We start from the raw sequence: 12,120 nt of genomic DNA on the forward strand, positions 1-12,120 counted from the left end.
GCGGTTTATATTCTTTGGCAAGATGTCACAGTGTCAGGTTCAGGGACGTGCCATCGCTCCAGCACATCAGCTAATGCAGGAAGTCCATGAAAACAGATCAACAGAGCTAAAAAATATGTTTAAAAGTAAGAGAAAAATAAGTGAGAGAGAGTTTCACTCCAGTCGCAACTTCCATACGCTCATCATTTTGTAACACACACACACACACACACTTCTCCATGACACTTCTCCGTTTCTCAGCAAAACTCCGGCTTTGCCTTCCTGTCGAGGTGTGATGGGAGAAATCCCACTGAGGGTGAGAAGAGCGTAGCCTTGTGCTGTGAGATACGTGTACACACACACACACACACACATACACTCCTCACAGCAGACAGGGTGTTGATAGATCTGGCATCTGGAGCTGCTTGACAGGGCAAGAAAAAAGCAAAAAGAAAAGATGGGAGGAAAAGAAAAGAAGGGAGAAGAGGAGAGGGAAGAGCCTGCCAGGGTTCCATGCCTTTTGCCTTCACCATTTAAGTGGATTTGAGGAGATTACGGCGGAGTGTTTAGCATGTTTAGCTCAGCATTTGTAGCAGTGTAACAGCCTGTGATGGCTCCGCTGCCCAAATGTCAGAACTAATGAAAATATGAGATGGAAAGGCTGCTTCAACCATTAATGGGAACAGATTAAATTGACGTGAGCATTAAAAGGGCATGGAGATAGAGACATCTCTCCATCTCGAATTAAAAGTGAAACGCTGTAACGAGAGAGAGTGAGGAAAATGGTGAGACCAAAAAAAAAACAACTCAAGAAAATTCAGGCTGATAATGGATTCATTCACACAGATGTGAAAATTCTGTCGTCTTTTACTCACCAGAGTGTTGATGCAAATGCCCATATGATTTACTTTTTTCTGTGGAACTCCAAAAGGAGACGTCTTGGAAGAAAAGGTCATCCTTTTTAATGCAATCGTAATAAATGCAGCTTTGAAGCTTTGGAAAAGACAACACTAAAGAAGCTTTAAAATATCCATTTCACTTTAATGTTACACATATATATACATATGTATTTATTTAGTGCAATAATAATAATAATAATTAGTATTCCTTGAAACCATTTATTAAGTTTATTATTTACATAGTAACAAATACAAAGAAAGAAAGGAAAAAAGAAAAAGAAAGAAACATACATTACTATTACAGCAATAATAATTTTTGTTTTGGGTGTTAAACCATTTGGAGACAATGTATGATTGATTAATTGATTGATTGATTGATTGATTGATCGATTAAGAATTTAAATGACCCAAATTTCAAGACCATATAACTACAAAAATGGTTGATTAGTGCTCAACATAATTGAGTCCACCCCATTTTGAAAATGAATATCTGTGTCCATTTCTCAGTCAATATAGGCAATGTATTTTAGCGCATTTAAACATACCAGATTAATTAAACAGATATGTTTATAAAGATAATATTTTACCTAACATATTTAAAATTTGAAAGATAATACATTTACATTTAAGCAAAGTCAGAGAATATACAGGGATCAGAGAGAGAAATTAAACAACTTTTAAGATCTTTTTTTAATTCTCCGTTTCTAACATTTTAAGATTTTATAAACACTTCAGGTTTCAACTGGAAATACTAGCGAGAACTTACAGTACGTTTACTAAAGATTAATATAAGAAATTAATCCAAAACTAAAACATTATTCAAATACTGAATAAAAATGTATTAAATCTAGCTAATTCAGCAAGTTGGTGCCTATAGAAGAAATAATGGTGTTGCCTTGGTTAATGCAGTAAACAAAGCAGCATGATGTAAAATCTAGCAGGTTTTATTGATTTCATAAGATACGCAACATCCTGATATTCAAAATAGCATTTAAGACTTTTGAATACTTTTGGGCCTGGAATTTCTCTACATTGATTTATAAACTTTTAAAACTTTAAGACCCTGTGGAAACCCTGCAAATATTGCAAAAAAAATACAACTTACAAAATTTCTAATAAATTTGTCTTTTTTTTTTTTTTTTTTTTTTTTGCTTCTCTTGATTTTTCCTTTTTTTTTATTTGCATTTAATATTCTTCTATAACAAAACTTTGGATGTACTAGTTTTTGGACCGTTATCGCAAGTTATTTTGTTAGATAAGCTCCGGATTTGGCTACAGTACTGACTAATCTAATGTACTGTATATGCACAAACATAATATTGTACAGCTTCCTAATAAAATATGAATTTAAAATATGTTTAAAAATGTTGTTATGTTCTTTAAAATAATATTTGAACTAAAACAGCCATGGAATTCGATATTGTGTTGTAAATAATCAAAATTTTGTAGATAAATTGAGTATTTAAAAAGATAATCTAGGATAAACTACATCACTAATGAAAGAGCGCTTCAAAGTTCAGTGACATTGCCAAGGCATACCAAATTTGCCAACAAATCTGAGCCCTGATTGAGAAAATGCAATGGCTGAAAACAGCATCTTGTGTGTCTGAAATGGCAGACACTGGTATGTGAAGTTGAAAACAAGTAGAGTGTGTTTTAGAGTGTGACAGACACTGTCCAAGGTGCTGGCGAGTTTGACAAGTCGAGAGAGGTGAGAACGTGCCGAGTGAGTGTGTGTGAGTGATAGATGGAGGGAGTGTGGTGGAAAGAGCGCTGTCCAAGGTGCTAGTAAGCACAGCGCTGATATTAGAGCATGTGACGAATGCGAGGGTGAGAGAGCTATAGATGGCTTGGCTCTCACTCTAGGCACAAACAGAAGGTTCCAAAGTGCTATTCAGCACAGATGACAGCCAGCCTTCTCTCTCTCACTCTCACTCACTTCATCATGTGTGTTTTCTGAAAACAAATTAGCCTTTATCATTTACTGCTGTGCTCTAAATGACGTTTATAAACCTTCTTCTAATAAAGTAGTTCTATACTACTGTAGTGAAGAAACTGAAAATGTCTAATTATGTGTCGTTAAAGCCTAGATTTTTTTATTATTTAGAAAAAGCTATCCTAAATATAAACAAAAGACTATAGAATACACAAGATATATCACTTTTTGAATGGGTAAGTGTAACGGTCAATGTGGCAAATAAAGCCCACCTTCGAGTACAGGAGTCAATTATCGATCACTTTATGGCGAATAAAGCCCACCTTCTAGTACAGGAGCCAATCATTGATCACTATAGACCGATGATACTCTGGAAGAGGGGCTCAGACCAGATGTGAGTTTCTGCAGATTTTTTGTGATTTGGAAGTTTAGAAATGAAACAAAAGGGACAGTTGTTGTTTAATTTTATTGGTGATTCCTAATATGAAATTCAATTATAATCTTGTCAAGCAGTTTTTGGAGAATTTGATGTTTCCTTATTCAAACAGAATGCCCTAGCAAACTGTCCAAAAGGTGTTTCAAAGATGGCCGCCGAGTGAAATGACTTGCCATGCAAGGAGTTTGATATAACATGGTCATAAATGATCAAATGGAGGGGAAGAAATAATTACCGTTTACAACAAGGTGCTGTACGTTGACATTATGTAATGCTGTAAATGCATAATATTTGGTACATAGGTATTAGAATACCTCTAATATAATGATTTTTAATTGAAACAAAAAAGTGCTTGTTATTTTGACCTATTTTTTTTTTTACTGCAAAAAAAAATAATAATAATAAAAGATTTTTTTAAATCCCATAAAAATGTATTACCACTGTCGCTTCACAGCAAGAAGGATACTGGTTCAAGTCCTGGCTGGACCAGCTGGCATTTCAGTGTGGAGTTTGGTTTGCTTCCTGCTTCCCCCACAGTCTAAATACATGCACAATAGGTGAATGGGGTATATGCGCACAGACTTTTTACTTCAGTCAACCAGCCCTAGGGCTTTTGGTTAATGGGAGAGTGTAAAGTGGGCTGCAGCTGGGAGGGAAACCGCTGTGTAAAACATTCCAGAATCCACCGAATTAGTGGGCAGTTCATTCTGCTGTGGTGACCCCTGATAAATAAAGGGACTAAGCTGAAAGTAAATAAAATTAATAAATGTATTTGGAATTGTCAAGAAATGTCTTTACACTTATATTTGCTTGACACTAATATCAGATTTGGCAATCTGTCCCGAGAGAGAACCCTGAGCTCGAAGATAATTAAGCGAAATTCTCCCGTCTAGTCAACAAGCATATAAAGGGGTATAAAGGGGCATATAAAGGTCAGAAATCAGGTAGGTCTTGAGAGCTCCCCCTGGTAAAGAGAGAAAAAGGAGGAGATAGGGCAGAAGGAGGGATTCTTCCAAAACCAAGCTAAGATAGTAGGGCAATTTCGGTCTTTTAGTTGTAAATTTGAGTCAATCTGATTGAATTATTGCTAATTACGGCCAGCCTCGATCAATCATATAATGTGCTCCTCTCGAAATTAGTTTATAAAACTTCACTTAAGAATAGAATAGAATAGAATAGAATAGAATAGAATAGAATAGAATAGAATAGAATAGAATAGAACACACTAAAGGTTTACTCAATATTTTTAATAAACAAGGGTTTCTGTTGACTGACTGTTGGGACTGCAAATTCCATCAAAACGTCTTTCAAAACAGACCACAGTTATGCCTGCAGTTCAAAGGGTTCATGAACTTCTACTATTGTACTTTGTGTGTTTAATTTCTTGGGTGTATCGCTTCTCTTCAGAAACAGGGTTAGAGGTGGTGTACGCTAATATTGAATTTACATTTTCATTCTTCCTGTGAAACAATTTGCAAAGCGCTTTAGATGTCATGTGTATATCCCTTATCTGCGAATGAGCACGGATCACAGAGAATCCCTCGCAGCAACTTGTTCCTATTCAAAATATTATAATAAGTTCTCCTTTGTTCTTAAGTGGAGGATTTGGGGGCATTATCTTTCTGAAGTCTCTAGCTGCTCCAGGTCAATTTAGATATACAGACCACCAGCACTGTGTGAGACAAAATAATATGACCTCTGGCATCTCAATGCTACATACTGCCATTATAAAATGCTGAAAAAATATCCTCTGAAACTGGATGGGGAGTTTAAATGAATTATTTGCTTCATTTAAATCCTGCCACTGTAGAAACATGATCACAATTAATACTCGTGTGTTTGTGTGTGTTTTGTCTTACAGGTGTCATATGCACGGCCCAGCTCAGCTTCTATTCGTGATGCTAATCTATATGTGAGTGGACTGCCTAAGACCATGACCCAGAAGGAGCTGGAACAACTCTTCTCTCAGTATGGCCGGATAATCACCTCCCGCATTCTCGTCGACCAGGTCACAGGTATCAGTGGGACCACTTTTCTCTCAACCTAAAGCATGTAAACAAACAAACAAACTGAAATATATTTAGTAATACACAGTAGTCAACATTTGAAGTGGATCAAAGCCTTTAATCAAAGTTGTCCTAAAACAATTCAACAATTTTTGAAAAGCCTTTTTGATCCACTTCAAATGTTGACTACTGTATTTTTGGTTTAACCTATATTTGCGTATATATGTCAAACATAAGAAAATACTGGGATACTTTGAGACACTTTGTTGTCTTTATATTAAAGGACATGCTATAAGAAGCAATGTAAACATGGCTGTAGCATTAATATAGCTTTGAACCTATTAGCTTTTTTGTGCATCTAATATTAAAAATGATATTTTAAAAATATGACTAACTTGTAAGTCAAGGTTAAGTAGTTTTTGCAACCAGCTTCTGATTTAAAAAAATAAAATAAAATAAAAACAGACTAAGCATGCGTTTCATGATAGCATTTTCACTGAATTTTTACTGTTTTAAACACAAACCAAACAATCCATCTATTGCGACATAGGCTCATTCTCAAAACTTCCCCCTAAACACATTTCTCGAGTGAATCGGTGCTTTTGAAAACACTATTGGTTGGGATAAAGGAAGGAGGAGGATGGGTCAGTTGATCAGACAGTCAGTCATTCAACAGTGGCCTCTGTTGGATTTAAGGCGCGAATGACACTCGCAAGAGAATTTTGAGTTCTCAAAAAGCGTACACAGTGGTCTCTGCAGGATTCGTGAAAACAAAAACTGTAACGAAAAAAAAATAACGTACCTCCTAGGACGTATTTGGTGCTCTCCAGGAATGTATATAGTGGTACATTTTCAGAATGAGCCTGGGTTGTCTATTTTTGTCCATGTAAAACATTTAAATTTCTATGGATTTACAATTTAATAATTGTTCATGTTATATGTACATATTGCTTTATTCTGTGAACTACTGATGACATTTCTTTCTAATTTAAAGTGATCCGAATCACATTTTTTATTTGATATTTGAAAGAAATGTTATCAGATAGAACAAAATGTATTATTCAAACCCATATCCAATGAATCCAGTGACATTAATCATTTGATTTACAAATATAAATGCGAAATACTTCTAATATAACACTGTAGTACTGCACAAAATATCATTTCAAATATTGCAATGTGTGCATCCACAATAGTCACATAGCAAGATCTCAAATGCTACATTGGGATTATATTTGACCAGGAAATGCAGCTTAGAACATGGAGTCATTGGAGATTTTAATCGTAATGGAGAAAAAGTTTATCATGTTCAAATATTTTTAAGGCCTGTGACTGTATGAGCATATCAAGAAATATATAAAGCATTTAGGCCCAAGTAATTGTACAATTTGAAACTTGAATCAAAAATAATTTATTGACTTATTTATACAATGAAGACTATGCAGTGGTATTTTAGATTTGATTGTTTCCGTACTTGAATTCTTATCAAACAGAGCTATTTAAGTCATCTGGTGAAATTGTATTCATATCACAATGTATATTGCAGACAAACAAAGCATCACAATGTCAGATTTTCCAATATTGTACAGCCCTATAACACTGGTATCTGTATGTGCATAATATTTGTTTGCATCTGGCCATGAAGATGCATCCAAGCCTAAAGAATCATCAAAAAAATCTGAACGATCAGAATCAAGTCCACAACATAGAATGACTGATGAGTCTATTTTAAAGCACCCAGTCATCTCCTTGGCCTATCCTTCATCCAACATCATGAATAAATCGACCAAGATATAAATGGTCATGGAGCTGAATTTCTTACACATTCAATACTTTTTCCGACTGCATAATTCATAACGGCACTCACCATGCAAACAATATCGCATAAGCCACAGGAAAATGTACTCCACGTTCTAGTGATGCCGAAACCCTTTCTGAAGAACCGCTGAGGAGCTGCTGCACGGCCACATGCACACACACACACACACACATACATACATACAGAGGCCTTCCTCCCTTGACACGGATCCTTCCTCTGGCCCTAAGAAGGTTTCCCGTGAGAAAAGAGTCCACAGGAGGCAGCTTAATGATTAATTAAACTTGAGTTGCTAGTGATTAAGGAACGAGGAGTGTTTTCTTTTTGAAGCTACACTGATCGGAGGGCTGCCATTAAGAGACATTGAGCAAATACTGCAACTCTTCTGTGAAGCCTTGAAAGCTAAGCAGGGATTCTGCATCGTCCAAAAACGAGAGCGAAGTCAAAGAGGGATTAGATATGTTAATCAGTCAAAAGATTAAATACATTTCAACTGAATGTTGACAATTTAGATCAACTCATCCATATGCTGACACGAACTGAAAGCACAATCACTGCAATACCACTGTAAGCAATTTGTGGTACAGACAACTCTGACTCAACATGAGAATGCTGAGGTCATTAGCGTCACCAAACAGCACTGAAAAAATCCAATGTCAGACATGGAGAATGAACGCTGAAAGGCAAATTAGTGTAAAAGAGTATCCCCATAAAAACACTGATGGGAGTGGGAGTCCAATAGCACTTTCACAATGTAGATTGTGTCAAAGCAGATTAACATAGAAGTTCTAGTAAATTAAAACTGTTTCAGTCCAGTTTTCAGAATTGAAGTTCAATTTAGTACAGTTCAGTGTGGTTTAAATTTCACATCTGAAAGTCCAAACACTTACAAGCAAAACCACTGATGAGCAAAACCAACCAAACAAGCCAGTGGCGAGGAACTAACTTCACCAGTTGACGAAAGTGAAGGAAAAAACTTCTTGTTCAGAGCTGCAGTCTAGGTGACGAAGGCTGGATTTACGAAGTCTCTCTGTTTTTTCTGTTGGAAACCGGTAGTCATTGACATAAATAGTCAGGGGAAAATACTATAAAAGTCGATGGCTACATCAAAATCAAAATATATTCTTTTGTGTGCAACAAGAGAAAGAAAATGGAACATGTTTGGAAAAGGCAGAGTAAATTATGACAGATTTTAATTTTTGGGGTGAACTATCCCTTTAAAGGGGACACAAAATGAAATAATACATGCTTTTTAAGGAAAATAAATAACTGCAAATACCATCAAGGATAATTCAGTAAGATTTGTAAATCAACTATTATACTAAACTACTATACTGCCATAAACTTTGCGTCTAAAAGGGAAATGTGTACAAATCCTTATGCAGTGTTAACCCTTTAAGGTACACTCCTTGAAAGCTATTTTTTTGGCCCACATCTTGCATTGAATAATATACTGACAAAACTCTGATAAATAGTAATAAGCAATTAAAATAATAATGATAGCCTATGGATAAAATGTCAGCCAGGTGGTAATAATGCCTGTTAAAGATTAAATTTGGCTCTTGAAATACTCAAATGTGGTGGTAATACTAAATGAAATTCTGACGACTCAATAAAATTAATTTATTTTGGAATAAAATGTGTATTCATACACACCAAAATATAAAAGGAGTACAATGTTTTGAATCATGGTTCCCACTCTTTCAAGGACACCAGATTCAAAGACTTTATAAAGCACTATTAACTTTTAAATCAAAAAATATTCATACCCCAGCATATGTAAAGCACCGAAAGTCCTTACTGTACTTAACATTTCACTTACGCTTAACATTCACATTAATAATTTTTTTTATTATTTTTTTTTTCCTTTCTTTCAAGGACCTTTGCATGTTTTTAAGTACTTCACGGGCCTTGAATCCATAAGTCTGAAATTCAAGTACTTTCAAGCACCTCCAAGAAGTGGGAAACCCTGTAGAATTGTATAGTACAAGTAGGACACCAAAAGGGTTTATGAAAGAAAAAAACAGTAGAAACTCATCTAGAATCAATGTTCATGAACATACTCAGTGTGATAGTATTATGTATGCAGATTTTTATCAGTCTGGTGCCCCTCACATGCTTAAAAATGAGCATCATTTAAGCTGAGACTCATATTGTCATATTCCTCTATGCACCAGTTTTAAATGAAACACAGCATCCTGAAATAACACCGCAAGTCATTAATAAAGACAAACACATATGGCATGATAAACTAACAGTGGCTTTCCCTTTCAAAATAATAATACATCATACATCCTTGTCATAATTTTCTTGGTAACCATTAGGGAAGCATTTTCTCTGTTCACCCTCACAGAAAAGATAATATATTGCCGTGGAAGTCCTCTTCCCACGTTTCGTTTATATAACTTGTTCCCTAGGGTGTGTCTGTTTGTTTTCAGTACATTGGGAAAATGTGACTAAATTACAGGGATTTGAAATCGCTTATGAGCATTTGACTGAATTCATGCAATGAGTACTTAAACCTTGCATGTAACCTTAGTGGAGTAAGGTTTCACCCTTTGATCATTAGTTAAATATTTCAAGTGGCTCCGCCAGGCCTCACTTAGCAGTCAATACATGTCCCATCAATGAAAGCAAATACAATTGATCCATAACGCTAGCTCCTACAAGCTGCGGCTCTTAAGTGAAAAACGACTGCCTCGACTTCGCTCCCGTGAGGTACTTGTGGAAATCCCTCTTTTAAAATGCTACGCTTTCCCTTCTTCCATCTCGTTTCTTTTCTTGCTCATTGATATTTTTTCATGACTTGAATTCTATTAACTATACCATGCAAGCACACTGTCAGGAGCGGGTTTTATAATGTCCACATGCAGTTGAGCCATCCTTGCGAGACAAGTGTCCAAATCAAGGCCTGTAAAACACAAAGAATCTGTGATGTATACAATGAACAGAGATGCTCCACCAGACATCGCAATGCATGTCATGACACTGCTGCCTTGGCTTCCAATTACACAAGGACAAACAGATGGATTTATAGCAGTGCGCCGACAGAACCAGGCAAAGAGCTGCTCCAGTCTTCAAAGACCTCCCTTTCTGAGCCTTTTCAAACACCATCTGTAGCGGCAGCGACTAAAAGTTACATAAAACGAGGACGTCGCTCTCCTTTCTCTGATTAGGCAAAAGCATTGACGAAGAGGTGTATGCTTTTTTTTCCCTCATAATATATTTAGAGCACTAGTTTAATAAATGTTCCATACAGTTGGCATAGCCACTTAAAAGTGAGAGAATGTGAGACAACGGAGAGGTGCTTATGTTCAGAAAGAGGAGAGAAGGCTTTCATTAACAGACAAGCTTTTCTGAGCTTTCCCTTTTTTCCCCAGAGGACTCTCTCTCTCTCGTTTTCTCCTGTACGCTGTAAGTGTCGAGGACCAGAGCAGTGGGTGTGCGGTAGAAAGCGCTTTGTCAGGCCGGCTATGGCAGTCTCTTGCCACTGTTTCTTGTGTGCTCGCTCTATGTGTCACGGGTATTATTAAACTCAGCATTCTCCGGCTTCATGTGTGCTGAGCCGAGATAAGTACAGGTAGAAAGTTACGTAAGGTTGGAGTGATTACCGGGAGAATAGTGCTGTTAACCGGCACATTGTAGCCGTAACTCTGGTCGGTTCATGATAAGCGCTAAAAAGGAGCTAGCGGTGCCTGTGTCTCCAGTTTTAGCTCGGCCGCTTGCTTTGTTTGGGCAGCCTGTTATAGAAACGGCTGCAGGCTCATTATGGTAATGTCAGGGAAGCGAAAGGGAAAAGAAAAAAGTAAAGCACAGTCAACATTAAGGCGTCCGTTTGCATTTTTAAAGGCTATTAAAATGCACAATTTTTTTCAGGACTCTAATTTTTAGAGATTCTGCAGGTATCTGATAGATTGTCAGCTATTCACTAAGTTGCAGCCTGAATGACAATGGTCAGCAGTATTTCTACCAGAGGCAACTGAAATCCCATCAAGATTTCATTATAGTTGTGTTAGTGCACAGGCTCAAAACCCTCTGGATTGAATCATACTACAGACAACCAGTTCTAGTCTCTATAAATTTGTGTAAGGTCTGATAAAAATTGACTTCCCGTGGACCCTGCAGACAAAATGTATACTGTTTGTATTTTTGGTTTGTCATTCATATTATGCAGTAGTGCCAAATCTGTGTAGCTGCACGATTCTGGCTAAAATGAGAATCACAATTTTATTTTATTTTTTTGCTTAAAACAAGATCACGATTTTCTCACGAATAATGGTTAATATGAGTAGGCTATTATTATTATTATTTCTTAAACATATGGTAAAACAACAATAATAATATGTGTAGGTCTACTGTTGGTTAAAATGCTAAATTTTGAATAGACTTTGAATGGTGGACTTGAACAGACTTTAAATATGTCCCGGTCATTAACGCTCAGTAAAGTGATTACATCAGAAGGCAACTATTCATCATTTTGAAGTTGAATTAGTATGTTTGAGACATACAGTATGCTGGTCATTTGGCATTGACAACATTATTAGACCATTGTTTTCACTCAAATTAGACTTTTGTCATTATCAGATTCCCTCTTGAATTGTATTCAACATTACATAGGCTAGATTAGTTATACTGACACTTTTAAACATTTATTCTCATGTACAACAATTTGTATTCGCTTTGAAAGAAAATATATTAAATGCTTGTCATAACCAAAACTCTAAAATGCAATATGATAATTTTAATGACATGCATGCTTTAGGTTTCAAATAATCAAATCATCCGCATTGCTAAAGCGCTTTTACAATGTAGATTGTGCCAAAGATGCTTAACATAGAAGTTCTAGTAAACTGAAACTGTGTCAGTCAAGTTTTCAGAGTTCAGTTTAGTTCAGTTCAGTGTGGTTTTAATTTTACTGGTTAAATTCCAAACACTAAAGAGCAAATCCATCGACGAGGAGCTTAACCAACCAAGCAAGCCAGTGGTGACAGTGGCAAGGTATATTACTGCAAGTACTTATAATAATTACAATAATTGGATAATAAATA

At 36.2% G+C, this 12,120-nt stretch overlaps 1 protein-coding gene across 25 annotated transcripts in view; it reads left to right on the forward strand.

The window, feature by feature from the left end:
- The window catches only part of elavl4 (ELAV like neuron-specific RNA binding protein 4), a 110,522-nt gene that overhangs the window by 82,733 nt on the left and 15,669 nt on the right, over nucleotides 1-12,120 (forward strand). For 17 of the 25 annotated variants that reach the window (NM_001244600.1, XM_068222857.2, XM_068222859.2 and 14 more), the window contains 1 exon segment: nucleotides 5,112-5,265. In NM_001244600.1, the coding sequence (NP_001231529.1) occupies nucleotides 5,112-5,265 (154 nt within the window). 25 annotated transcript variants of the gene reach the window in all.

The sequence above is a fragment of the Danio rerio genome, chromosome 8 (assembly GCF_049306965.1).
Source record: "Danio rerio strain Tuebingen ecotype United States chromosome 8, GRCz12tu, whole genome shotgun sequence".
In the NCBI taxonomy this organism is placed as follows: domain Eukaryota; kingdom Metazoa; phylum Chordata; class Actinopteri; order Cypriniformes; family Danionidae; genus Danio; species Danio rerio.